This window comes from Lynx rufus, unplaced genomic scaffold, assembly GCF_022079265.1.
Source record: "Lynx rufus isolate CCGP_SWC_20201006 ecotype Redwood Valley unplaced genomic scaffold, mLynRuf1.p SCAF_2, whole genome shotgun sequence".
Taxonomy (NCBI): domain Eukaryota; kingdom Metazoa; phylum Chordata; class Mammalia; order Carnivora; family Felidae; genus Lynx; species Lynx rufus.
In genome coordinates, this window is record NW_025814834.1 from 198,592,610 (window position 1) to 198,620,472 (window position 27,863).

The window sequence follows — 27,863 nt, forward strand, 5'->3', positions numbered from 1 at the left end:
AGCCAGGGAGGGCGGGCTGGCTCCTGTGCCTGGATGCCAGGACCCCATCTGCCTTTTCCCACCCTGGACGAGGAGGTGGCGGATGTGTGGGTTTGGTCATGACCCCAGCTTGTACGGCCAGCCCCAGCTGTAATCTTTCTGCCCAGGGCTCTGAGCAGCCTCTGGGAGCCTGGCACCGCCTCCTTGGGGACCTGAGAGGGAAGAGCCTGTGCTTCACTGGGCCGGACCCCATCCCCAAAGATCTGCGCTCTGACGTCCTCCATGCGCTCGCGCTGTTGAATCTTTCTGTGTGTCTGCTTATTCCACGCTCTCTCTCCCTGGCCGCTGTCTCTCCTCGTCCAGCCGCCTGCCTCCTCTCCTGGAATCTCTGGGGGGTGCAGCCCAGGCCCGTGATTCCGTGCAGACTGGGGCTGAAACTCACAGCGTCTGCGTCTGCCTCCCTCTTCCTTTTCTCTCCCACTGGCTCTTTCCACCTTCCCCGTCTCTGTCCCCTGACGCTGCCTCTGACTGTGGCTCAGGTCCACTGTGTCAGCCCCTTCCACCTCTCCTGGTCCCTGCTCTGGCCCCCACCGTTCTCTGCCTCTGTCTCTGTTCTCTGTTTCTCTGCCTCGGGCTCCTCAGCCTCTGTCTGCTTGGGGACATCGCTGAGGTCTTAGAGTTTGGGGCCCTGCCAGTCTTGGGCAGCTTAAGGACCCCAGGCCGAGTGGAGGCCTGGACTCAGCCCCCCACACCGCCCCTGGAGCGTCACCCTGATGGCCCCTCTGCTGCTGTCCTCAGGGCCTCGCTCTGGAGCTCCTGCGTGGTGCTGCCCCTGCTGGCGCTCACCTGGATGTCCGCCGTCCTGGCCATGACAGACCGCCGCTCAGTCCTCTTCCAGGCTCTCTTCGCTGTCTTCAACTCGGCGCAGGGCTTTGTCATCACTGCTGTGCACTGCTTCCTGCGCCGAGAGGTGGGGCTGGGCGTCTCCTGCCCCCTCCCATCCACCTCACCTGTGCAGACTGGGAGGATCCAAGCCCCAACCGGGCCCCCAGCTGGGCAGCCCTTGGTATTAGAAGCTGGTAGCCTGGGACAGCCTTGTCCTTGGACTCCTGGCCTCCCAGGGCTCCTTCTCCCCTCTGACCTTCCCCTACACTGGATGCGCCTCTTTCCTTCCATACCCGCCTGGGCGCCTGGGGTGGGAGGCACAGCCAGCTGTGGCCAGGGGCCCTGTGGTGGCCTCAGGCCCAGCAGACACCCGCTGCCCCCAGGTCCAGGACGTGGTGAAGTGCCAGATGGGTGTGTGCCGGGCCGATGAGAGTGAAGACTCGCCCGACTCATGTAAGAATGGACAGCTGCAGATCCTGGTGAGTGAGGTGGCCTAGGCAGGGTGAGGGTGGGTTCTGAGTGTGCTCCCCACCCCTCCCCCGTCCCCCTGCCCCACATTCATCTTCCCCATCCGTGGAGGGGATGGGAGACAGGGAGGGGACCGAGACTGGGTTTGATTCAGGCCCAGCCACTGACCGCTTGGTGGCATCGGGCAAGTCTTTTCCCCTTTCGGTTTTCCCACCTATCTGGCGAGGCTGGAGAAGACCATATCTCAGGCTCTTCTGGGCTCTGTTGGGCAGTGTGCCAAGGGCAGCCCCTCTGGGTGGCTAGGGAGGGGCCTGAGCCCCGTCCCCCCACCCTGATACATGGAACCTCTCTCTGCCCATCTGCTCTGTCCCTCTCTGCCTATAGTCAGACTTTGAAAAGGATGTGGATCTGGCTTGTCAGACAGGTGAGTCTGCGGGTGCGGAGCCGAGAACGGCCCCCAGGGGTGGGTAAGAAGGGAGGGCCTCCGGCCTCATCGTGGGAGGCCGTGCTAGTGGTCTGGTCATGCTGTTTAGCTGTAGAGTCAGACAGCCCTAAGTTGGAGTCAAGGTTGTGAACACCACTTAATGTGTGACTTTGGGCGAACAGCTTAGTTCTCTGAGCCTTAAATAAATGAGGGGACGTCAAATGCTTAGCAGGGTGCAGGGCATCTAGTGGCCGTTACCTTATTATATGATTTCCATGCCTCTTGCCAGAATCTCCAGTTCTGGCTCCTGGGGAGGAGCTGCCAGGGAACGGGGAGGAGCAAGGCCATTTTGACAGCCTCGTAGCTGTGGGGGGTCAGAGCTCAGGACCTGCACCGGGAACTGACCTATGGGAGCTCCTGCCTTGCCCTGCCTTGCTGTGGGCCTCTGGGCCAGTCTGAACACTCTTCTTCTTAACATGCCCGGTGTGTGAGAGAGTATCTACCCCGTAGCCACCTCTCCAAGACTCAGTTTCCTCCTCCGTCCAAGCCCAGGGGCTTGGTATACCTCCCCAGCCTGGGCAAGGGCATCAGGGCCTCCTCCTCCCCAGGACTTACCTCTCTCCCACTCCCGCCCCCAGTTCTGTTCAAGGAGGTCAACACTTGCAACCCGTCTACCATCACGGGCACGCTGTCCCGCCTGTCCCTGGATGAGGACGAGGAGCCCAAGTCCTGCCTCGTGGGTCCCGAGGGCGGCCTCAGCTTCTCACCGCTGCCTGGGAATATCCTGGTGCCCATGGCAGCCTCGCCAGGCCTGGGGGAGCCACCGCCCCCGCAGGAGGCCAACCCCGTGTACGTGTGTGGGGAAGGCGGCCTGCGGCAGCTGGACCTCACGTGGCTGCGACCCGAGCCGGGCTCCGAGGGGGACTACATGGTGCTGCCCCGGCGGACTCTGAGCCTGCAGCCTGGCAGCGGGGGCGGAGGTGGTGAAGATCCCCCGAGGGCCCGGCCCGAGGGCACCCCTAGACGGGCTGCCAAGACAGTGCCCCATGCTGCCGAAGGCTACCCCAGCTTCCTGTCTGTGGACCACTCGGGCCTGGGGCTGGGCCCCGCCTATGGGTCTCTACAGAACCCCTATGGGATGACCTTCCAGCCACCACCACCGACACCCAGCGCCCGCCAGGTATCTGAGCCGGGGGAGCGCAGCCGGACCATGCCCCGCACTGTGCCGGGCTCCACCATGAAGCTGGGCTCCCTGGAGGTGAGGGGCTGGAGGGCATGGGGTGGGCGTGGGAGGCCTGCCCCTGTGTGCCCGAGACGGTGTCTGAGTCGCGGGCAGCCGCAGGGAAGGGACAGCCAGCAGCGCACCTCCCCCGTCCCCAGGGCGGCACCTTTGTATAAAGTGGCTGGGAGCGTGGACACTGTGCATTTCTTCCTCCGTCTGTGCTTACGGACACAAGGGAACCCTGGCTTCTCTGAACCCCTGAAATGGGCTTGGACTTGGTGTGCTGAGAGCACACTTCTCGGTGCATTCCTGCTTGTTTCAGTGTCTCTTTGAGGTAACTGGTTAGGATGGGTCTTCCTTTGACGGGCCTGTGGCTCAGGCTAAGTGTTGTGTTGTTAGGGAAGCCACACCAGGCCCTGGGAGCCTGGGTCTCTTGAGTCTGGCAGGGCTGAGTTTGGATCTGGGCGCTACTGATCAGCCGTGAGATCTTGAGCGAATCTCTCTCTGAGCCTCAGTTTCCTCACTTGTAAAGTGGGGAGACTCTTTGTAGAGTTGTTCCGAGGACGAATTGAGTGGTATAAAACGCTGGTGTCTGTGTGGAACAGGTAGTAAGTGCTAGATAATTGGGAGTTGCTGCTGTTAACATCCCTGGAATCAGCCTCAGACACTGCCCATGGGCCTGTGGTCATTGGCCCTCTTTTCCTGAGAAAACACAAACCCCTTTCTCTCCCTACCTGTGTGTTTTCTGTGGAGGCTCCACCCTCCCTCTGGCCACGTCAGGGAATTGCTGAGAACAAGCAGGTGATAGTGGTCCACTGTAGAACTCCAGAACATTCTGGAACTCTGGGAGGAATGATGGAAATGTGGATAAGGACAGGGGCAGGAGTCACGGCTCAGACACTGTTGGCTGCTCATGTTTGGCCTCAGAAACCTCTCCCCATCCTCCGCACAAAGGAAATTAAGTTAGCAGCTAGAGGTTTGCAAGTTGAGTTTCTCTCCCAAAATGTTTCTTGAACATTTGGTGCCTGCTCCCGCTGCAGATGGCAAAAACCGGAAGGCATAACAAAGACAAAACGACACCGGCACTGGGGAGGAGTGCGTTCAGCATCATGGCAGGTTTTGTTCTGTGGACACCTGCCCAGGGTTGGGCCACTGAGGCGGGGCCAGTTTCAGGCTCCTTGTGTGGGAGGTAGCAATAAATGTGGCAGTATCTTGAGGGGTCAAGGATGACGTCCAGAATTCTGGTGCAGGCAACCGCAATGGAGTGGAGGCGGAGGAACGGGTTTGGGGCGGGGAATTCTGAGTTTTTTTAGTTGGGCACAGCTGTGTGTGTGGTGCCTGGGGACAGGAAGAGATGTCCCACTGCCTCCAGAAAGAGGTGGCCAGAACAGAGAGGACACCCATGTGTCACCCATGTGCATAGAGAAGGGCAGGAGAAGGTCCAGGGCACAGCGCGGAGGGCCCAGTGTTAGGGAAGCCAGGGTGGACGGTGGAGAAGGGGCAGGCAGAGAGGCGGAAGGACCAGGAGAGAGTGGTGTCATAGAGGCCAGTGGTGATGACCATGTCTGCTGGGCCTGGGACTTGGGAAATCTTAGATGGCGGTCTTAGCATCATCCCTGAGGGCCTTGGGGTAAGTCCCTTCTCCTCTCTGGACCTCAGTTTCCCCAGTGTAACCTGGGACAGTTGACTTTGGTCTCATGAGTGCTCTTGGTGCCAACATTCTAAGATTCTAAGGCCTCCTCCTCGAATAGCTATGGATGCTGGGTAGGTCACCGGGGCCTTGAATGCTCTTGGGCAAGTGAGGGGCTGGAAAGGGCCTGGAGCGGTGCAGAGACCAGGGAAAGGGGCAACGCAGGGTCAAAGGGAGGACTTGAAAACCTGAGTCCTCGTGTTTGTAGGACAAGTGGAGAGCTCCAAGGAGAGGGGAGCTTGTAGCTGGCAGAGAGAGTAGGGCGAGATGGGGCAGAGGGGTAGAGTCCGGGGCACAGAGGAAGGAGTGTCTGCTCTGTGATCCCATGTGGGAACCCATGTCTGTGTGTGGTCGCACGTCTGTGGTGTGTCTGTGTGTGCGGTCTCCCTGTGAGCGTCTGCCTGCAGGCTCAGTCATGTGTGGGAGCAGCAGGGGTGTGGGCCTGGGGCCTGAGCTGCAGCCCTGTGGCTGGGTCATGCCTCAGCTCCTCATCTCCCAGACCTCCGTCCTGTTCCCACAACCCCAAGGGCTGCCCTGAAGTATTCCTAGCTCTGGGCCTGTGCTGTAGGAAGGTTACAGGGGTAGGTGCAGATGTTGGGTGCCAGGTCTCTTGTCTCTAAAGCCACTGCATGTGGTAAAAAGCTTTCTTCTCCTTCACTGTTTCCTTGGTGCTCCCTCCCAGCGAAAGAAGTTACGATATTCAGACCTGGACTTTGAGGTAGGTGGGGTGTGTGTGTGTGTGTGTACACGCATATGTGCATGTATGCACATGTGTGTTGGGGGGCATCCGTGGGTGGTGTCTGTCCCTGGAGGGCCCACTCCTAAAATTAGCCAAAGTCCCTTTGCAGAGTCTGACCCAAGGACCCTGAACCCGTGGTTTCCACGGGGGCTTCCCACCATCCCCCCATCCCAGCCCAAGCATCACTCTGGGGTAGAGGGAGACCCAGGCCTTGTCCCAGAGGGCCAACAGCAGGCAGGGATGTGGGGAGCCAGGGGACAGGGGTGAGGGGTGGCTCACAGTGCCACCCCAGTGCGGAGCACCTCCTCTCACACCCTGTGGCTCCCAGAAGGTGATGCACACCCGGAAACGGCACTCGGAACTCTACCACGAGCTCAACCAGAAATTCCACACTTTCGACCGCTACCGCAGCCAGTCCGCAGCCAAGGTGAGGGCTACTCCCGCGGTTTTCCCTGCCCAAAGCTCGGGGCCCAACCTGACACAGGGCCCCCTGGGGTCGGACCCTGACCCATGGCCCCCGTTGCAGAGGGAGAAGCGGTGGAGTGTGTCCTCGGGTGGGACGGCCGAACGGAGCGTGACCGGTGTAAGTGCCCCTGAGCTGGGTTGGGGTCAGGTGGGCTCCGAGGGGCTCATTCCCTCCCAGCCCTCCTCCCCTTCCTGGGCAACCTCAGCCTAGCTCACTGAGGGTCCACCCATGGCATAAGTGACTGTTGTGAGGCTGCTCTGGGGATGGGGAGCATTGCCAGAGACTCCAGCAGGGTCTTGAGGGGGGGGGGCACACAGAAGACATGATCCCAGGGGCCTCTCAGAGCATTGGGCTCAGGAACCCAACTACGGAACCAGGCGGATCTGGGTTTCAGTTCTGCTCAGGCACCTGGTTGCTGGGTGACTTTGGGCTTCACCAGCCCTCTCTGGGCCTCCTCGGTTTGTCCTGTACAACGAGTGAGAGGGTATTGGCCCATCTCCACGGGTTCCTTCCCACTGCCCCCACAGGAGAAGCCCAGCCCTGGGGAGCACCCCGGCTTGTCCCAACAGCGGAGACATCAGAGCTGGAGCACCTTCAAGTCTATGACATTGGGCTCGCTGCCCCCCAAGCCCCGAGAACGGCTGGCCCTGCACCGAGCAGCAGCCTGGGAGCCCACAGAACCACCTGATGGCGACTTCCAGACAGAGGTGTGAGTGCCACACCGGACTGCCCACTGCGTATAAATATATATATCTCTCTATTTTCACACTCCACTTTGGAACCACCCAGGAGCCGGCGCCCCCTCCCCTTTCCCGAGGGCTGGGCAGGGAGGCGCAGTGGACTCGGCCGGGCTGGGGAAGCCAGACACGGCATGGCCTGGGGGGCCAGGGCCCTTCCCTGTTTCTCAGAGGCCCCCCCATCTTCACCCCAGGCTGTCTGTCCCTGTCCTGGGCTGGGGAGGGGGGAGGGGAACTTTGTCGGGAATAAACTTCACTCTGTGGATTTTGCTGCTGAGCTGTTTGCTTCCCCCAGGTGAAGGCCCAGCCCTGGGACCCCAGCTTTGTTCCCCCGTCTCCTTGGTTCACCTCACTTGGTCTCAGCAAATTGCATAATGGGGTCAGGCCAGCCCTGACTGGGAGGGGACACCTGGGCTCTGACACCATCTTTGCCCCCGATTTCCTGGATGACCTCGGACGCATCCTGTCTCCCGTCAGGGCCTGGGTGGGTAAGCAGACTGGGCGTGTGGTATGGGACCCCTTGCAGCTGGCCTTCCCCCGTGGCTATGATGGTCATGGCTGCTGTTCACTGGGACTCAGAGGCCAGGCTGCCTAGGCCGGAGCCAAGGCAGTGCTTAGTGACCTCAGTTTCTGTGAAATAGGGATGGTGATAGTACCTACCTCATAGGGTGGCTAAGAGGATGAGACATTAATATATGCAAAGGGCTTAGCGAGTGCCTGGCACAGAAGCCGCTTCTCAAGTCTTAGCTATCATCACTTGGCACTTGGTCTCACGCTGCGCTCTGTGCTAGGAGCTTTGCACACACAACCACTGATGCCTCAGAATAACCTTGCTGGAAGGTTTTAGGCTTGTGGATAGGAACACAAGGCCGGAAATGGGAAGTGACTTGCTCAAGGCCATTGTCAGAGTCAGAGCTGGGATTTCAAACCCAGGCTTGGTGGACAGTGGAGCCCACCCTCGTACACCTTTTATCAGCCTCCCCCTGATAGGACAGGAAGCTTTAACTCACCTCTCGGCACCTGAGCTTCATGGCTGCAGGGGAGCGACAGGGTGCTGGGTGGCAGTGGAGCCTCGGGGTTCAGGGCTTGGTGCGGGTGTGGAGTGGGGGGACCAGGCTGCCTTGGTGCCAGAGGGCCGGGATGGGAGGCTCATTGCTGGGGTGTATGCTTCACATGCCTGAGTGGATGGACCCTTGCTCAGTTCCCAGGCACCCAGGAAAAGGGGGCACAGGCTCAGCATGTAAAAATAGCTTGCAGTCTGTGCAGTAGTGTGCTTCTGTGGTCAGGCAGCATTGGGAGTGGGGGCCACAGGTGCAGCTACTGGCCTGGCCATTCAGCAGCGTGGGCACCCCTGGGCCACTCCCCAGGGACTCAGTCTCCGGGGATGGCTGACACATCAGAGGGAGGGGTTAGGTGCTGTGGGAGTTTGGATGAGAGAGTGGGGGAAGGGACTGGCTGCTGCAGCAGGGGTGACAGCTAACAGCCTCCTGAAGGAGCTGGAAGAGGGATGGCCATGGAGGTACAGGCTCCCTCAGTCTTCGCTGAATTCTGCCTGCTGTGGGGCTGGTCAGGGGAGCGGGAGCAGAGTCCTTAACCCTGTGCCCCTAGGCCCTGGGCTTTTCCAGGCCCCCTGAGTTCCTTTGAACCTTCCAGGCCGCCTCCCCTTGGGCACCCCGGGCACTTACTGCGTACGGTGCTCTCTCAGGCACGACCTCATTTGCGTCTTCAAGGTAGGTATTGTGACTCCCCCACTTTACAGATGAGAAAGTCAGGGCTCAGAGAGGGGACATGACTTTCCCAAACTCACACACCTTGTCAGTGGCTTTACTGGGACTTGGGGCTGTGAATGGCAGGATCTCGATACCAGCCAGCCCAGGTAAAAGGGAACTTTGTTCACTCAGGAGTTGCAAGCTGCAGCAAGGACAGTGGTGGGCATGTGTGGCTGGCCTTGGGTGAGGGGACCCAGGGTCAGAGTGCCACTGGGCGTTCTGCTCCTCACAGCTGCTCTGTGTCAGCTTCATTCTTCCAGGCAAGCTTCCTCACCCCCCGCACTGGGTTTCCTTCTCCCAGCGCCCAGCACTTGCTTTGCCCCCAGAGAGGAAGAAACTTTCTCCTGAATTCTAATCAGAAACTCCCCAAGGAGGGGTGTGATTGGCCCCAGGCGGAGGTTGGGGTGCTGTGATGGACATTATTGGCACAAAAAAAAAATGATGGACATTATTGGGCCCCCACCATGGTGCAGGCCAGGCTTTTCTCTGAGCTACCACCTAAAGCCTTCTCCGTGCCTTTCCTGTATTCCTGTCTCCTTTCTTCCTGGCCCTGGGCTCCACTGGCCACCGCTGGGATCTCTGGGGCTGAGCTGCCATGTGCTTTCCCCTCCCCTCTTGTGGTTTCTTGCTGTGCATCTGGTTTGGGGCAGTTTAATATTCACCTTGTTGGTTCTGCTCAAACAGGCTGGAGGCTCGCCGCTTCTGTGGCAGAGCTTTCCTGGGCTCAGGGCCCCATCCCTCTGCCCCTCAGTCCTCACTCCCCCAAGCCCTGACTTGGGGTGTGACTTTGGACAGGCTGCTGGGCCCTTGGCTTGGGTTTCCTTATCTGTAGGCCTGAGAGCTCTTCCATTAGGGCTAATAGCTAACTCGTCATTTCTTTCCTGGACTTGAATTTCTCACCTTGTTGTCTTCCTTATTCTCTCTGCCTCCTATCTCCAGTTCTTGGTCCACCTGGCCCAAGTGTGATCTTTTCAAAATGCAGACGTGGCCTGGCCACTGCCCTGCTCAGAAGCCTCCTAAGGATCCTAGAAGTAGCCTAGAATCTAGGCCCTTGGTGATGTGACCCTTGCCTAACTCTCCTGGCCTGTCTCTCTGCCCTCTGTGCCTAGGCACATGTCATTTCTTCTGTTTGGGACTCCCTCCTGGCAACCCCCTTCATCCTTCTAGATCTAGCCCAAGTGGCCCCTCTGTGAAGTCATTCCTGAACTCCCTGTCTCAGGAGTTGGCACCCACTGGGCTCCCAAAGTCCTGGCACACACTTTCACTGTCAAACTTCTCACAGAATTGTTGTCATTTATGTTGATCTGGTCAGGTTTGTATGTTGAGTTGGCTCCACACAGAGCAGGCATCAGTGGATCTTTATTGAGTGGACAGACGGAACGCACAAAACAACATTGGTTTCCTCATCTGCAGAATGGATATGGATAATTCTTACCCAGCCCTCCTCACTGATATTATTATTCATGGGGAGCATTTTGCAGGTGATACCTGCCCCGGTCTCGGTTATTCCTTCCTGGGCCTTGGCGCGATCCAAGGACCCAAGGTGAAGACAGCCCTGGATGCTGTCCAGGGTGCTGAAAGGGACCCGCAGCCCTCCCAAGAGGTGAGACAGCCTTCGGGACTCACCCAAGCTTGGTTGCAGCTTCCCCTGCCTTCCAGGCCATGGCAGGGTCATGGGTGAGCAGACCAGCCCTATGTGTGTAAGACCAGACCCTGGGAAAATGCCCAACAAAAAAACGAAAACTACATATGTAATTTTAAATGTCAAATTCTCTAGTAGCCATTTTTAAAAAGGAAATAAGGGTGCCTAGGTAGCTCAGTCAGTTACGCGTCCAACTCTTGATTTTGGCTCAGGTCATGATCTCACAGTTTGTGGGTTCAAGCCCTGTGTCAGGCTTTGTGCTGATGGCATGGAGCCTGTTTGGGGTTCTCTCTCCCTCTCTCTCTCTGCCTCTCCCCTGCTCACATGCTCTCTCTCAAAATAAACAAATAAACTTTAAAAACAATAAAAAGAAAAATAGGTGAGATTTATTTTAATAATATATTTAGCCCAATATATCAAAAAATCACTTCAACACATAATCAGTAAAGGAAATTACCAACATTCTCTTTTCTTACTAAGTCTTGAAGTCTAGTGTTTGTTTTACACATACAGCACATCTCAGTTCAGCCTGGTGACATTCTAAGTGCTCAGTAGTCAAGTGTGGCTAGAGACTACCATATCTAGAGCACAGCTCTAGATAGAATAAAGGCAGTGGCCTTGGACATGTCAGTTCAGAGTCATTTGTGGAAAGGGGGTACAAGTACTACTTGCCTCACTGGGTTCTGATGGGGGTTCAAGAAAGTGATGCAGGGAAAATTCTCAGCACAGTGCCAGCACAAAGTAGGTCCTAAGTCAGTGATACTGGAACCTAGGTATTCAGGGGATGCAGGTGGACAGGGAGGGGGTGTTGGGGAAGTAGAGAAGGTCCCAGGGAGACCTGAGGACTATCAGGCCTACCTCAGCAGGGCTGGGGGAAGGGTGCACACTCCTCCCCACCCTCAACAGCCTGTCTTCCTTCTTTCCACCTGCAGCCACAGACTCCTGGGAAAAGGGAGGCAGGTTAAGACTGGCACTTGAACAGACACATTAAAACTCAATAATTCACTTCCATTAGGCACCAATTAAAAGGAAATTAGGTGACCAAGGAGGCCTGAGGGAGACCTTGGGTGCAGGATACTGCCAACTTCTGCCTCTCTGGACTTACTTCCCTCAAGGCTTCTTGCCCTCCCTGCAAGTTCATGGGGTCCCACAGTTGGGGTTTTTTAGGGGCAGTCCCCAGCAGCCTCCATTATTCCTCCCTGCACTTCTCCAAGGCCACCAACCCCAGGAAGACCCCTACCCTCTTAGGCCCTCAACATACATGTTAAATGTCAGGGCAGAGGAGCCTCCAATAGGGCTTTGGCATTTCAGGCCAGTGGAAAGTCAGGAAGGGTGTCAAACAGAGGACTGGTGTGATCAGATTATATATTAACAGGATTGCTCTGGGTGGAGGGAAATGGATGGGGGCGGATAATTAATGAAGAGTAAGGGTGGATACAGAGAGACCAGTGAAGAGACCATCCATGAAGGGAACTTTCAGTGGAAGGGGCATGGAATTTATATGTGTGTAGTGGGTGGAGTTGTCAGCCCCTGATATGGACAGTATGGAAAGAAGCCAAGGATGATTCATGGCCTTCTGTCTTATGCACCTCAGTGGATGACTGTGCCATTAGATTTGGGGCACTGGAAGAGAACCAGCTTTGGGGAACATGATTATGACTTTGGCTTTGAGTGTGTTAACCTGGAAATACCTTGGAGATGGTCAAAGGGGAATTTCACATAGGAAGTAGGTGGGTAGATGCACAGGACTGGAACACAAAGCTGGGTCAGAGTCATTGGTGTGGCAGGAGGCCGTATTGGAGTGGGCCTGCTCTTAGAGTGAGCAGGAGGTGATGAAATGAAGACAGTATAGACAATTCTTGCAGTGGGGCTATGAAAAGGGAGAAGAAGTTCAAGGCCCACTGTAGGCTCTAAAGGTGAATTAGCCGGCAAGGATGATTGATGGAATGTTTCCAGCAAGGAAGAGGTCATCCTATCCCCCTCCTCAAGATCCTACATAACGACAGACCAAAAATAACCAGCTCTGCCATTCTGGGAGGCAGGGTCCTGGGACCTGGAAAAATGGATATCATCACGGAGATTGATTCTGCTCATCTGCTGGGCTGCAGGCCAGCCACACTTCCTGAAGAGGGGATGGAAGGTAGAGGTGGGCTCGCAACAAGACCTCAGCTCTAGGACCTCTGGGAGGAGGAAGCTTTGGACTCCCTGGGGAAGTTCCCAGGGTACAAGATAAAGGCACGTGCCCTGGGCTCTCAGCAGTCGTTGCCCCTGCTGCTCCTGACCAGGCAGGAGCAGGGGCAAGCCCTCCCCACAATCCTCCCCACTGGGCCTGCTCCAGGCTGGTATGTCCCCATCCCCTGTGGTGCATGGCACAGCCCCAGCCATCAATCCAGGCCTCCTAGAGTCCACCAAGAAAGTCAATATTTAATTTGGGCATCATGTTAATGCTATCGATTGCTGCCTCCCCTTCTCCGCTTCCTCAGGCTCATTTGTCACTTCCCACCTACTGGGGGCTGCGGGGGTGGAGTGTGCTGGAGCGCAGAAGAGGCAGAGCTCACTCTGAGGTTGGCTTGAGAAAACTGGCTTGCACATGAGGGTGCTGCCCTGAGCCACCTTGCTTCCCGTTCTGCCTGAGAATCTCTGATCTGCTTTGTTTGAGTTTCCTGAGCCCTGGCCCCAGGGAGTGCACTGACGTGGGGAAGAGAGAAGAGAAGTCGACCTTCCTCCCTGGTGGGGACTGTGTCTAATTCCCTGTAGGGTCCACAAGCAGAGCGGATGTGGTTGGAATTGAATGGTAGATAGAACCTGCGAAGCACACCACTGTGGGAGAGAAGTGAGAAGGGAATCCTAGGACCCAGGGCCCAAGGGCTATTCCATTCGAGCTTCTGGAACCCCTCTGGGTGCCTAGCACTGTGGCTGTATAATGCTGTGGGACCCACATGGAGACCTCGAGACGAGGATCCAGCTCTAGGCCCAAGGAGGGGCTTGGGAGTGCTTTGAGCTTAGAGCTCAGCTGGGCAGCAAAAGAGGCCAAGGGGAGGGCAAGGCTCACCTCAAGGCTGTGCTGGGCTTTGCTCCACAGTTTGTTCTTGTCACCTCTGGGGATCCAGATCCAGGCAGATGGGCTGTGCCCCTTGGCACTCTTGCCCAGCCCGGCCTACCCACCCTCAGGAGGGGAATGGAGTTGGCTTGGGGGCCAGGCTCGTGCTTAAATTGCAGCTTGATACTTGCCCAGCGGGCTCGGGCAAGTTAAGTAAACTTTCTGAGCCCTAGATTCTTCCTCTGAGAAGTCTCTTAGGGCCTTGGTCACTGTACAGTTTTCAGAGGGTCAGAAGTGGGCAGGGGCAAGCCGCAGTGGCCCAGGGGGCGTTACCAGCCTTCTCGCGCTACACACCTGCCAACTCTGGTGCAGCCTTGAGAAGCTGCCAGCAAATGCTGCTACGGGCCGCTTGCTATCAGTTAGGCCTGGGCCACCGTGGTACCTTGGCACTCCTCATTAGCCAGAGCCCGCAAGCTGAGACCACATCGCTGAGGGGATAGTTGGGCCAGGCCTGCCTTCTAGCACTGGTTGACCGAACGGTCCGGCTTGGGGCACCAGAAGGTGACAGCAAGACACATACGCACACACATACACACACGTTCAGAAAGAAATTCTGCTTCAATAAGCTTATCCAGAATCTCGCGGTTGAAAAATTGGAAAAGAAGTTGTTTCCGTTTCAGCATATGCGTAAGTATTATGCTTCACAGAATAGCATTATTTCTATTACGAGTTATGTATGAAAAATGCCAGACTCTTCTCAGTGGGCAGGGCACTTGAATATCTTAATCTGGCCCAGGTGACTCCCATCCGGAGCTGCTCTAGGACGCCTCAGTGGCCCAGCTCATCCACTCTGAGCCGCTCAGTCAAGCCTGGAGTCAGGAGAGCCTGAAGTGGTCGTTCACATAGTCAGTAAACGTTGTCCACTGCCAGCTCATGCCAGGCCCAAGCTGGGCATTGACAGTGCGAAGATGAGGAAGACAACGTCCCTAGGAAGGATATCAAGGAGGAGGGAAGCAGGACGGATTTTGTTTCCTCTGCCCAAAACCTCCGAGGGGCCTTCTTTTGCTCTCAGAATAAAGCTAAGCCTTCCCACTGTGGCCCGAGAGGTGGGGACTGATCTGGTCCCTGTCCGCAGCTCTAATGTGTCCCCTGCCACTCTCTCCTCACTGATGGAGCTCCAGCTATGTGGCCTCCTTTCTGCTCCTCAAACACATTTCATGCTCTCTCCTAGACGAGGGCCTTTGCGCGTGCTACACCCTCTACCTGAAAGGCTCTTTCCCAGTGATTTGCTTTGCTGGCTCCTCATTTTCTGATTGAAGCCATCTCCTCAGAAAGGCCTTCCTTCCATACCCTTCGCCCCTCCGAGTCCCTTTGTATCACATCACGTTTTGTATGACATTTTATATTACAGCCTAATCCTTCCATAGCACTGCTTCCCCCTCCCCCCGCCCCGTATGAAATTACAGCACCTGTTTATTGTCTGTCTCCACCCCTCCCCCCCCCCCCACCCCGCAACTAGACTGTGAACCTCTGAGCACAGCACAGGGTGAGATTCATTGATATACATACCATTGCCTGGCACATGATGTGAACTTAATAGATATTGCTGAATGGATGTGGAATTGAAGGTTCCCATAGGACAGCAAGAAGTGGGGGACCTGGAGCTAAAGCTCTGGCCCTTCCTGCTCTGCCACAGGCTGACTGTGTCTGTGTCTGGACCTGGGGGTGGGGGGAGGGTATTGTATGCGCAAGCCTGGAAAGGAGAAAGCCCCACAGGACACCAGCCTCAGGGCATGCATATTGCAGGAGGCTCCTTCCTTGCATATTAACTTGCTGCCGGACGGCGGCTCTGGCTCCTGCTGAGCTTTTCACGGTCAGGGCCGGGGTTGATTGGGGGTGGGGTTTGGGTGGATAGAGTATGGATGTCCAGAAGACCACATACACCTTGGCGCGAGGGTGTCACCTGTGGCAATATAGGCAGGGGCTTGTTCCCAGGTGGCCATGTATGGGTGCTACGTGTGCAGCTGCGTGTCCCAGCGTGCCCTGCCCTTAGCTGGCCTGCGGTGCACACAGGTGGATGGCGTTTTACATGTCATCCCTTCCAAGCTCAACCAAGAGAAGGAAGGGCCCTTAGAGACCATTGCGTTCCACTCCCTCCCCCCTCCCCTGCATTGTGCAGAGAGGACAAGTAAGGCCCACAGAGGGGAGAGAGGTTGCTTGAGGTCACGTCATGAGTCCATGGAGGGTCAGGGCTAATGTTGAGTGAATAGTGAGCATTTATGGAAAACCTCTGGTATACCTGGCGTTGTGCGGGACACTGGGGACTCCCCACGCTAGAGAAGCCGCAATTTGGGAGCTGGGGCTAGGGGAAGAGGGAGTCAGATATGGACGTAAGCAGTAGGCTCCAGAGCGGGAGAGGGCTCCTCTGCCTTTGTAGGGAGGGTATCCAGGAAGGCTTCTTAGAGAAAGGAAGCACATGTGCTGAGCTTTGAAGACAAACTGAAAGCTCAGCCGGCAGAGAAAGGGGAAGGGGCACTCCAGGAGGAGGGTGCCATGTAAGCAAAGGAAGCATGGAGGCATGAAACAACCTGGCAAGTCTGGGAAACCCTGTGAATCATGTGGTTTGGCTGGAGGGGAGGGGAAGGGAGGGGAGGGGAGGGGAGAGGAGAGGAGAGGAGAGGAGAGGAGAGGAGAGGAGAGGAGAGGAGGGGAGGGGGTTGGGCTGCAGACATGAGGCCACGAGGGAGGCAGGTTCTGATCACAGTGGGCCTCGAAGGGCCATGTTAGGGGTTTGGCTTTTATTCTGAGGGTTGCTGGGGAATCACGGAAGCAGACCTGGGTTTTGGAAAGATTTCTGTAGCTATAGAGGAAAAGCGAACTCGATGTATGCATTTTGAGCACTTACTATGTGCCAGGCACCCCGCTAGGTCCTGATGATTCAATTTGGAGCGAGGTGCCCAGTCCCGGCCCCGCGGTGCGACAACAGACAGGTGTGGCAGGTAGAGATCCTGGTGCACAAACTCCAGAAATACTCCAGTTCTCTATTCTTGTTAAGTCAGCTCCAGTCTGACTCACGCTAAGCCCTTTCCTACGAGTTGGCAGAAAATGCAATCTCAACCATCACCGGGGTCCCCTGCCACCTTCTCCAGAGTCTCGTGCAAGGACCTGCTGTCTCACTTGGGCCTAAGCATGGAGGAGGGGTCACCTGTCTTTGATCACACAGAGATGCCCATTGTCTTAGTTTACATGGTCGCTGAAGTTTCCGGCTATTTAGCTGTTCTTCCGTTACTGAGGCTAGACCTTCCCCCCTCCCCCACCTGGACTCCAGCCTCCCCAGGTTCACCATCTTCCACAACTCCCACCACCAGTCAGGGGTGGGGCTGCTGGACACATGTCCCCACCACTCCCAGGACCCCCCTTCTGCCCACTCTGCAGCTAGCTGCTCTGTCTCCATTCTCTCCCCCCCCTCCCCCTCCCCCGTCGGCTCCCGCCCTCTTCTCTCCACGTGGGAACACCTAGCACAGTCACTTTCAGAAGGTTAGCTTTTTCCAAAGTCAGGATGAGCCATCAGACTTCAAACAGCTTTTGTGAGCAGCCTCACACTGTTCCCTGGGGCTAGGAAAACCAAAGGGCTGGGCTACCAGCTTGGAACGGGGAGGGGAGCAAAACAATTAACATATCAATACATTATCCTGTCGAGGGAGTGGGTTAGTGACCCTAGCAATGACGCTCTGAGACAGCTCCGAGACTGAAGGGACACACCAGGGACAGGAGGGAGCTCAGACAAGGGGCACCGGACTCATTCCTAGGGGGTCTCCTCCCAAGGAGCAGAGTTTCTGCCAGACTGAGCCCTGAAGATGGTGAGGAAAAGTGTTCCAGGAGAAAGGAACAGCAGGTGGGAAGGCCTCTTGGTGAGAGCCAGCAGGGGTGTGTGAAGAACTGACCGTTGGCCTTCGTGAAGGAGGTGGGGCTAGGTGGTGAAAAGCGGAGGCTTGGAGTTCTTGACCATAAAAAGATATTTACCAAGGGAGTGACAAGACCAGATTTCTGATACAAAACACCACGTTGCTGGCAGTAAAGAATGGATGGGGGAAGGGGTAAAATTGGAGGCAGGGGTGGCGGCTGGCAGGAGCTGCAGAGATCCAACGACAGTGGCTGCCTGAACCTGGGGCAGTGGCCTTGAGGGACGGCGGAAGAAGACACCGTCCACAGATCATTACGAAGAAGGGGCAGGACCTGGGGCTGGGGGTTGGGATTAGGGGAGGACAGGCCTTCGAATGACTATCTGGGGCCAGTCCCTGAGATGGAGCAGATTGGGTTGGGATGTAGGTGCCAGCAGGACACCCAGGGAGAAGAAGGATTTGGGGTGCCATGGACCCCTCCCCCCACCCCACCTCGGCATCCCCCCTGCGATTCCCAAACTTCCCGCTAGATGGAGGACTGGTGCTAAGAGACCGGCTCCCCTCCCATCCTCTGCACCTCACCCTGGGAGGGATGGGCCTTCACTTGGGCCTCCTCAAACCCCGCGTCCCTGAACTCGCCACGAGAGCTCAAGTATTTGGGGCCCTCAGCTGCCCCCGCTCCCCAGGACCGTGGCCTCAACCTGTACGGTCCAGTAGTGGGGGTATCAGCCCAGTGACCTCTGCCCCAGCCTCCTCGGCATACCGCCGTGTGCCCGCGAATACAGCAGTGTTTCCGTGTTCCGAGGGGCCTCAAAAACCGGCGGGCTCCCACAGATACGCCCTCAGCTTAGAGACCTTCCTGGCAAGGGCGCCGTGGTTGACCCCCACCCCGCGACGCTCTCCTTCTCCCCGACCCCACGCTGAGGGAGGAGGCACCCGTTCCTCTCACTTACGTCCCGGCCCCCAGAGGCAGGCCTACGTCCAGTCCCAGGCCGTCAGATGTCCGGCATCTGGGCCTTTCTGGACCTTGCAGACGTGATGCAAGGTTGGCCAGGGCCAGGCAGAGCCAAATAGGAGGCGGGGCCTAGGGTGGAGTCGACCGTGGGTGTGGCCTGAGGGGCGTGGCCTGAGTGGTCCGGAGGCGCGGCGGGCGGGAGTGGGGGTGTGTTCGGGATCCCCCGAACTTGGAAGCTTCTTCCTCTCTTTCCCTAGCCTCTTGGCTCGCCCGGGAGCCCCGCCCGCCCTGGCCCCCAGTCCAATAGCCAGACAGACCCGCCGTCGGGAGGCTCCTGGCCCTGCTTAGCAGAGGTCATTTCTCGGGAGGCCGCGCCCAGCTCCCTGGAACTGCCAGGCCTTGCAGGGAGGAGGGTGGACGGGGGATTGCATTCTCGGGCCTGCGCCGAAATCCCTGCAACTTCCCCCCACGCCGTGTTTCCATTCTTTTCTAGATAGGCCGCTGGAGGGCCTGGGGCTTGAGCCGGGAGCGGGGAGGAGTTGGTCAGGCCCCTGCGCCCCTACGAGGCCCCCCTTTCCTGCCCCTCCGAGCTCAGGCCTGGAGCCGGCTCTAAAAATAGACCTAGGCGCCTAACGTGCCCACCCAGGAGGGGGTCTGGGATGCCTGAGTCACCCTGCCGGCAGGGCCTCCCCTCGTCTCTGGGAGCCGAGGCCAACTTGATGGCCGGGCATCACTCCGACTCTGTTGGCTGCACTCTGCGCTCTTGGCTGTGCCTTGTCCCCCTCCCAGGCCCCGGGAACTGGCCAGGCGATGGCAGGCCAGGCTGGGCGTAGCGGTAGCAGCCACAGCCGGGAAGGATTAGAAGTTCTCGGCCCTGATTTATTTAGTTGTTTTTGTGCGTCTGGCGACGGTGCTCCCCCACCTCCCTGGCGGGACAGTCAGGTCTACACCTGCCCTTCTCTCCCGCCCAGGCCCTCTGGGCTGTTTTAGGCTTCTGGGTGGGGACCTGAGCTCAGAGCTGCAAAAAGTCTCAATGTGGATCTCATAGATTCTGGAGCTACCACCCCATTCTACAGATGAGGAAACTGAGTCCCAAAGAGAGGAAGGAGTCTATCACAGAGCAGACTGTACTGTAAGAGCCCTGGATTCAAATCCAGTTCTGCCTCTTAGCAAGCCACTGTTTCCTTACTGTAAAGTGCTCAAGCTGAGGATGAATAGATGATAGATATGTAGGATTGTCCTGATGATTAAAATTACTTTTTAGAAAGCAGCCGAGGCGTATTGGGAGTTTCACTTGGGTTCAACCCCAGCCCAGCAAGTTCGTTGCCATCACTGGCACCTATATTTCTCCCCTCTGGATGTGCAGAGGCGGATGAGTGGGTGATCTCCCCTCCTTGGAGCCACTCAGCTAAGGTGGTGTGGGCATGGTCACAGGGACGCTGGGATGGACGTGCAAAACTTGGCTCTGAGTGCGGAGGGGGGAAGGGGAGGCGGCATTGCACCTTGGGCTTTGCACAGGTCTGGCTCACCCGACCCTGTTTCCGGATCTGACGAGGGGGAATATTTGGGTCAATCCAGGTTTAAAACCTGCAGACTTGGGGGCATGAACGGGCTCAAGAGTTCCCAAGTTCAGTTTTACCTCGTTGCCAAAGGGTAGGGACACCTCCCCCGCCCCGCCCCCCCGCCCCCCCCCCCCCCCCCGCATTGAGGAAGCCCTGGCCTTGAACCCTGGTCCACAATCTTAGGCTCTCTGGAAGAATCCACCTACTTCCAGCCACCTGTCCTCTTTGTCAGGCCTTCTCTGAATGGTCAAGGCTGACAGCCCTCCAGTCGGTTTTATTTCTTTATATATTACTTGTTATTTAGGCCGCTTCGAGGCGGCGGGGGAGAGGGGGCGGGGGCGGGGGGAACCTGACTTATATCGGTCAGAAATGTCACTGACCTCTCAAGATGACATGAAATCAGCTATGTAAATAGTGAAGGGGCCAGGGTGGGGGTCAGATATGAACATGGATGTGAGCTACAGGGCAGGAATGAATTATTAACACTCCCCAATAATAATAATGTTAACAATGAACATTTGTGAGTGTTTACTATGGGCTTGGCTTAGTTTCACATGCGCGTATTTAATCCGCCCCCCAATTCCATGTGGTTAGGGTTATCATTAAAACCCCATTTCATAAATATGGAAACCAAGGGCTCAGAGAGGTGAAGGAATTTGCCTAAGAGAACAAAGCCAGGAAGTAGCAGAGTCAGGATCAAACCCTCTCCAACCTTTGATTTTATTTTCTGCCTTGATGAAAAAGTTGAATTTTCACCCTGAACTTCCCCTTCCCCTGCCCAATCCCTTAGGTTCCCTTCCTGGCCCAGTTGCCAGGGTTGACAGGCACCGCCCCCCTCCCGGCCCCCCCAGCCCAGCCCTGGGCACCACTGGAAGGAGGTGGGGCTGGAAAACAGCAAAGCTTCTCTCCACCCAGAGATTCCAGGATTCAAGGAATTTACGAGTCCAAATGTCTGAGGCTTTTGCATGGAAAGGAAGAATCTGGGAGTCCCTGGATGCTCTCCTCCTCACCGCACCTCCCCCAGGAGACTCCTTGGCCTGCCCTCCAGGGCGGGGAGTTTGTCCTTTAGAGGGGCTGGGCCCCTTCTTTCATTCATGCGGCAAATATTTATAAGGCGGCTTAGTCTGTCATAGGCTCTGGGGGATAAAATGGTAGCAAAGCAGCTCTTTGTATGGCTTATAGTCTCGAAGGGCACAAAGACACTCAGATAAATCGGTGGCGGATAACTGATGACACCGCTCCCTCTTCCAAGCTTCTGTTGAGATGTGCCTCTTCTGAAAGACTGGCCCCCACCCCAGAGTGGGCAAGAAAGTGAAGACAGTCTCAAGAAGAGTGTAGAGGGCTGGGGGGCGGGGTGGGGGGAGAGCCTGCCAAGAGCTCGCGCGTGTCGTGGTGATGAGGGTTACCCTTTCTCATCGTGTGTACAGAATAGCTGTCATCTGCAGAGGTCCGGGAACCGAGCTCGGCACTTTCGACGCGTCGTCTCACATAGCCTTCAGTGCCCCCTTGTGAGCTGCCAACAATTCTGTTTTACCGACAAGGAAACCGAAGCTCCCCGCAAGGGGTGGGGTGATTTGCCACAAGTCACAAAGCTGGTAAGTAAGTGGTGAGGCGGGGTTTGAGCCCAATTATTCTGGGGCTGGAGACCCCATCCTCACCTACTATGCTGAGTTCTTGTTTGATTTTTAAGTGAAGAAACTAAGATCCAGAGGGGACTAGGGATTGGCTAAGAGTCACACAGCACAGCACGATTGACTTGCCTTGGTTGGTGACCAAAGGGAGGCTCGGGTACTGGTCCAAACTGTCTCCCACCAGGGTCTTGGGAGGCCAACGCTCTCCCCCCCCCCTCCCTGAAAGGGATTACTGGGGGTGGGGCAGAGCTCGGAGGAAGGCTGGGGGCCAGGTGGGCCTGGGGGTCCTCAATGCTGCCTGTGCCCTATCCTCACCATGTTCCTGGAGGCCCTGTGCTGTGGGGTAGAGGCCCTTTGGGGTGCCTTTTCTTTGTTTAAAAAAAAATTTTTTTTAATGTTTGTTTATTTTTGCGAGAGGCAGACAGAGCACGAGTGGGGGAGGGGCAGAGGGAGAGAGAGAGAGAGAGAGAGAGAGAGGGAGACACAGAATCGGAAAGCAGGCTCCAGGCTCTGAGCTGTCAGCACAGAGCTCGACGTGGGGCTCGACGTGGGGCTCGAACTCGCGTCTCAAGCCGCGAGATCACGACCTGAGTCGACGGTCGGACGCTTAACCAACTGAGCCACCCGGGTGCCCCTGGGGTGCCTTGATCAATGAAAGCTACGTCTACCGCCCCTTCGGTGCTTGTTCTGAAACGTCCCCTCCACGCAGGCCTGGGGCGGTGGCTGGTAGTCAGGAGAAGAAGTGTCCTTCACCTTCCGGGAGCTTCCAGTCTGTCTGGGGAGGCGGGGAGTTGCCTGGCTTGGGGATCCTTTTACCAGTGAACATCTATGAGCATTTACTAGATAGCCGGCACCATAAAAGTGCCTTTCTCTTTGTCATTATCTCCCTTAATCCTTTCGGCAAACTCTAAGTGATAGATATTGCCGTTATCTCTGCTTTGCAGAGGAAGAGGTTAGGCGACATCCCCTGGTTACAAAGCAAGCAACAGCCAGAGCCAGGATTTGAACCCAGGGACAGGAGATCTAATCCCAGGCTCTCCCGCAGGAGTTCTCTATACGGTTTCTGGGCCAGCAGCATCTGCATGGCCTGGGAACTTACTCAAAAAGCAAACTCCAGTGAATCAGAAACCCTGGGGGGCTGCTGTCTTTGACGAGTCCTCCAAGCTGGAAGGACCTCTGCCCTCCCGCTTTGTAGCCCTGGGGAGATTGCAGGTGACTGATTAGGAGCAGGAGCCCTGGGGTCAGGCAGAGCTGAGTTCAAATCTCTGCTCCACCACTTCCCAGCCCCAGGACCTTGAGACTTCAATCTCGAACCCTTGGCTTTCTAGCCCACGAAGAGGTAAGGACAGTGCCTTACCTCCTGCAACGGCTGCTGGCTGGGTTAAGTGAGATCCCACGTGCTAGGTGGAAAAAGAAGGGAGGGGAGGCTCAGAGATGGAAAAGGACTTGCCCAGGAGTGTTCCCAGCCAGGGCTCTGTCCTGTGGGTCTGTCCCCAAATGACCAGTTCGAATCCATCTCTGCCCTTGCCAGCTATGTGACCTTGAGCTGATGACTCACTGCTCTCTGCCTGCGTCCCCACACTTAGAACGGGCAGCGCAATAGTGCCCGGGCCTCCTGTGGATGATTGTGAGACTGAGATGAGTTTCTCTACGTTTGGTGCCACCCAGTGCTTTAGAAAGGCTCAATAAATCTTAGCTGCCGCCACTAAAGGCCGAGCCGGGATCAACGCTGGTGTCTTCTCACGGCCCCCACCCCTGGTCAGAGCACGAAGAGTTCGCGGGCGGTCAGAGAGCGCGGGAATTCTGAGAAGCAGAATTTTCCCCGTGGGGTAGAGCAGAGGTCCTCCACCTCGGCACTGCTGACATTCTGGCCGGATAAGTCTCTCATTACGAAGGGACCGCCCTGCGTGTTTGTAGGATGTTCAGCGGCATCCCTGGCCTCTACGGCCCCAAGTTGTGACCACCAAAAAACGTCTCCAGACATGGCAAAATTGGGGAGCAAAACTGGCTCGGTAGAGAACGACTGAGGTAGAGTAGTCAGGCGAGGTGCTTTGAGGTGCTGTTGCACACCAGGTTAGGTGGGTTGATGGGGGATCCTACAGTGCTACGCTGGGGAGGCAGGAGCCTAGGGTCTGGGTAAAGATAGGACCGGAATCCAGGGCTCTTGTGTGCCTGTTGCCTCCCCAAAGATCCCTCGGAACAGGTGCGCTGAGCCCAGGGGACAACCGAGTTGGGGCCCAGGACTGCCTGGCATGTTCTCCCTTCCTCCCTCAGGTGTCCACCTGCCTGGCCGTTGCCACATCTGCATCAGTGCCCGTCAGTACCTGTGTAACAGGTACTTCTCCAGGTACAGGTACAGGTACTTCTCCAGAAGCTCCAGGGTGGTCAGACCAAGCGGGTGCCTGGTGCTACGTGCTGTTGAAATAAGGCCCCCTGGTTGGGCATCTGTAAATGCTGCCAGGGCCAGGGCTGTCTGTGTGGAGGTTGCCGCGGCCCTGCAGGGGAGGTGGGCATCGGCAGAGTAGAGCACTGGCCCAGCCGCTGGGGCCATAAAGCTGCCACCAGAGGTGAAAGATGGGTCTCTCTGCCACAGGGATGTGGACAGCCGTGGAGATGTGGAGGCAGGGCTGATTTAAGACGGAGGGAGGGAGAACGAAAACCAGAGTCAGAGAGTCAGAGATACAGAGCCAGAAACAGAGACGCAGGTAGATAGAGACAGGGAGAGACAGAGACAGCGGCTGGGTGAAGAGAAGCAGAGAACAGGGCAACTCTGAGATAAAGAGAGACACGAGAGAGGGACATAAAGATACAGAAAGTGTAAGGAAAAGGACAGAGACCAGAGACACGGAGAGACGGAGATTCGGAGTTAGGGAGGCAGCTCCCCAAACAGAGGGACACAGGACAGTGAGAAGCAACGAGGCAAAGGCAAGAAGAGAGAGCCAGAGAGCCACAGAAGGGCCAGAGTCACAGGGAAGAAGGCGGGCTAGAGAACCAGAGGTTGACAGAGACACGGAGAAAAGAGGACAGAGAGAGGGGGAGACAGCCAGCGTCATAAGGAGATGGGACAGAGACACCCAGAGAAACCAAGGGAGGCAGAGAGTGACCTTGGCGCTCTGGTCTCAGTTTCTCCTCTACGGCCCAGAAGCTGCGTGCGTGTGGGTATTTCTGCACACGTGTACCTGCATGCCTACGCTTGTGGGGGATACCTCCTGTGGGTGCGCGTCTGTGTCTGAGTGCCTGGAGGGTGCCCGTCTGCATTTACTCGCTACTTCCCCAGTGGATGCCTCTGGGGTGCCAGGCTCAGCTGTCGGTGAAGGGTACCAGTGGATATGACCCCTCGTGGAGCTTCTTGCTTATTAGTAGAGAAAGACGGTACGCACACATGCATACACACACACACACAAATACCGCAGCTATGCAGAGATTTGAAACAGACTCAGGATTAGGAGCGCCTTGGGATTCCTCTGGATCTGGTGGACGGGGAAGGCCATTCTAGGAGGTGACTTCGAGGTGAGGCCTGTCAAAGAGCCAGCCCAGTTAAATATCAGGGGCAAACTCAGGCAGAGGGAAGGGTTGGTACAAGGGAAAATCAACCTGGCGAATTCAAGACTGAGAACGGAAGCCGGTGGGGTCCACAGCTTCTGGGGTGAGGCTAAGGAAAAGATCTGAGGTTTTACTCTAGGTGAAATGAGAACCGGAAAATTGGAGCGGGAGCGTCAACCCAACAGGTACAGATCTGGAACGGCCTGGATGGCTGCTGGGTGGGAGGTAGGGGTTGGGAGTCTCCCGCAACAGTCCAGGCAGAAGAGCGCGTGGCTTGGTCTGTTGTGGCCATGTGTGCGCGCATGTGTGTGCACCTGTGCCTGTGGAGCTCAGACCACCTCTGCTTGGCTGTGGGAGCCGCTGGGGCCTGTCCTGGGACCAGGCCCCATCTTGGCTTCTCACTTTCCTCCGGCTTCATGTACTGCCCCTGCCAGATGGGGATTCCCCAACGGCCAGCTGGGACAGTGGGATGGGTGGCCCTTGGGCACAAGCTGACATCTGGGCATCCTACCCGGGGCCCAGGAGGCCTTGGTAGCCCCACCCGGCAGCGGCAGGCAGGCTCCAGGGCAGCTGGTGGCGATTAGCAGCGTTGATTATCTCGTGGCGATGCCATCTGGGGTGAGGGCACTGAGCCCAGCCCCACAGGATACCCTGCTTGCTGGCGTGTAGAGCTTTCTGGGGCTGAAGCATATAAATGTGTCAGCAACGCTTGTGTGCCTGTATGTGTGTACATGTGTCGGTGTGTGAGTGGGGGGTTTCTGTGGGAGCTGCCCGTGTCCGTGTGCACATGTGTGTGTGCCCCGTAGATCCTCGGGCTTCTCGGCTTGCATACGTGAGTCGTGATACCTGTGGGCACGGGTTTGTGTTTCTCTGTGTATGTGCATACATATCTGTGCGTACCTGCATGTATCTGTACGTTCAAGTACATACAGGGCCGTGCGCACGCACCTGTGCTCGAGTACGTCCAGGGATACATTTCTGTGGGTTCGTACGTGCTCACGTACGCGTCTCTGTGTGTCTGTTTATGTGGAGTATGTGTGTGCATGTGGCTGTGTAAACATAAGTGCCCACATCTGCGTGCGACGTCTACACGTGTGTTGTGAGACAGCGTATCTGTATGCTCCTGGATATGTGCACGTACGCGTCAGAGGGAGGGAGGGGCATAGGTACGTTTCCAGACTGTGCCTGTAGTGTCTCCAGGCTTGGCTGTTCTTGCGAGTGCCTTGGGGTGCCACGAGGGGTTATGCGCATTCCACCTTCTCTGGTCCCTCCGGCTCTGGCTGATCTGGGTCTAGCCCGCCCTTCCTGCCTGGGAGAGTCGACTCTGAATGGGGGAAAGTTGGGAGTTGCCCGGGATGGCACAGTAGTCAAGAACGTGTGCTGGGAGTCCAGACTAGCTGGGTGTGGGTCCCCGTTCCACCACCTACTAGCCGTGTGATCTTGGGCAAGTTGTGCTGTTCCTATGCTCCAGGTTTCCCCGACTGTAACATGGGGATAAGAATAGAATTCTCCCCGGGGCACCTGCGGGCTCAGTCAGTTAGGCACCCGCCCCTTCATTTAGGCTCAGGTCATGATCTCACGGTTTCGTGAGGTCAAGCCCCATGTCAGGCTCTGCGCTGGCCGCTCCGGAGCCTGCTTGGGACTTGCTCTCTCTCTCTCTCTCTCTCTTTCTTTCTCTTTCTCTGCCTCTCCCCTACCTCCTTCTCTCATAATAAATAAACTTTATTTATTTATTTATTTATTTATTTATTTTTAATGTTTATTTTTGAGAGAGACAGAGCGTGAGTGGAGAAGGGGCAGGGAGAGAGAGCGAGACAGAATCTGAAACAGGCTCCGGGCTCTGAGCTGTCAGCACAGAGCCCAGTGCGGGGCTGGAACTCGGGAACGGCGAGATCATGACCTAGGCTGAAGTCGGACACTCAACCGACTGAGCCACCCAGGCGCCCCATAAATAAACTTGAAAACATTTAAAAAAAAGAAAAACAAGAATAGAATTCTCCCTCCTGGGGTGGTTGTGAGGAGTCAAGGAGTTAGCCTCTGTGAAGTTCAGTTGGCACAGACCCTGACCTATTTGTGTTGCCTGTTAGTTCCCAAGTGCCCCGCTCTGGGACAGCACCCTACCCGGAGGCAGAGCCAGAGCTTACCCACCCCTCAGGCGGGGAGTGCCCAGAAAGCCCCACCCCTCCACTTCCCGCCTGCTGCGCTCAGCATTTCCCAGGCCCCACCACTGTCGTAGCCACATCTGGGACGGCTCCCTGGGCTGGGACCACAGTGGGGCTCCTCTTGTGGCCTTGGTTGGGGTTTCCGCTGACTCAGCGCCTCTGGCCCTTAAGGCGGGAAATCCCAGGCCTGCTCCCCGCTCTCCCGGGTTAGATGGGGCCACAGGGCTACCATTCAACCATGTTGTGTCTACAGGAAGTCTCCCCTGGTCAGGACACCCCAGTTGCTCCCTCCTCCCCCCATATCCATTCCTAGGACTCGGGAACCGAGGGGCAGAGAGAGGGGGAGACAGAATCCCAAGCAGGCTTTGCACTGTCAGCACAGACCCCAAGAGCCCGATGCGGGGGCTCGACCTTACAAACCGTGAGATCACGACTTGAGCCAAAATCAAGAGTTGGCCGCATAACCAACTGAGCCACCCAGGTGCCCCACTCATGAGTCTTTTGAACCCAATTCTGGGTAGTTCCTCAGCCTTGGTGCCCAGAAATTTGGTTGCTGCCTTGGGCAGGGGACCCTTGGGAGAGTTTGATCATCCCTGCCTCTGGATGGAAAGGGACACTGTACCTGCTCCTTTCTGCTCAGAAGTCCCATCGCTTGTGTAGATGCTTGAATCCCGACCTCCTTCTCTCCCGCTACTCCCACCCCTGGCTGGTGTTCACAGTCATAATAACAGTGAATTATTTATTGAGTTCTTCTTTTTTTTTTTTTTGTATGATACCATTTTTATTAGCTGACAAACCTAGTTTCTTACAGCTCTTCTTTTTTTTGGGGGGGGTTTATAGCTATTCTTGCATGTTTGTTTATTTTTTTATTATTTTTAAGTAAACTCTACCCCCAAGGTGGGGCTCGAACTCACCACCCCAAGATCAACAGTCCCATGCTCCAGGGACACAGCCAGCCAGGCGCCCTATACTGGGCTCTTTTGTGCCAGACCCTGTATAAGCACTTTCACAGACTAACGGTATACAGGTCATTATCTCATCATACAG

The 27,863-nt window shown here is 56.6% G+C and overlaps 1 protein-coding gene across 3 annotated transcripts in view; it reads left to right on the plus strand.

Annotated features, from left to right (window-relative positions):
• The window catches only part of ADGRB2 (adhesion G protein-coupled receptor B2), a 28,887-nt gene extending 22,301 nt beyond the window's left edge, over nucleotides 1–6,586 (plus strand). For 2 of the 3 annotated variants that reach the window (XM_047084834.1, XM_047084835.1), the window contains 8 exons: nucleotides 778–949; nucleotides 1,248–1,343; nucleotides 1,717–1,756; nucleotides 2,395–3,014; nucleotides 5,351–5,386; nucleotides 5,739–5,834; nucleotides 5,934–5,990; nucleotides 6,401–6,586. In XM_047084834.1, coding sequence (XP_046940790.1) covers nucleotides 778–949; nucleotides 1,248–1,343; nucleotides 1,717–1,756; nucleotides 2,395–3,014; nucleotides 5,351–5,386; nucleotides 5,739–5,834; nucleotides 5,934–5,990; nucleotides 6,401–6,586 — 1,303 coding nt within the window. Of the gene's footprint in view, nucleotides 1–777; nucleotides 950–1,247; nucleotides 1,344–1,716; nucleotides 1,757–2,394; nucleotides 3,015–5,350; nucleotides 5,387–5,735; nucleotides 5,835–5,933; nucleotides 5,991–6,400 lie in introns of all 3 variants that reach the window. The other variant, XM_047084832.1, reaches the window with a different exon arrangement.
• The last annotated feature ends 21,277 nt before the right edge of the window (nucleotides 6,587–27,863 follow it).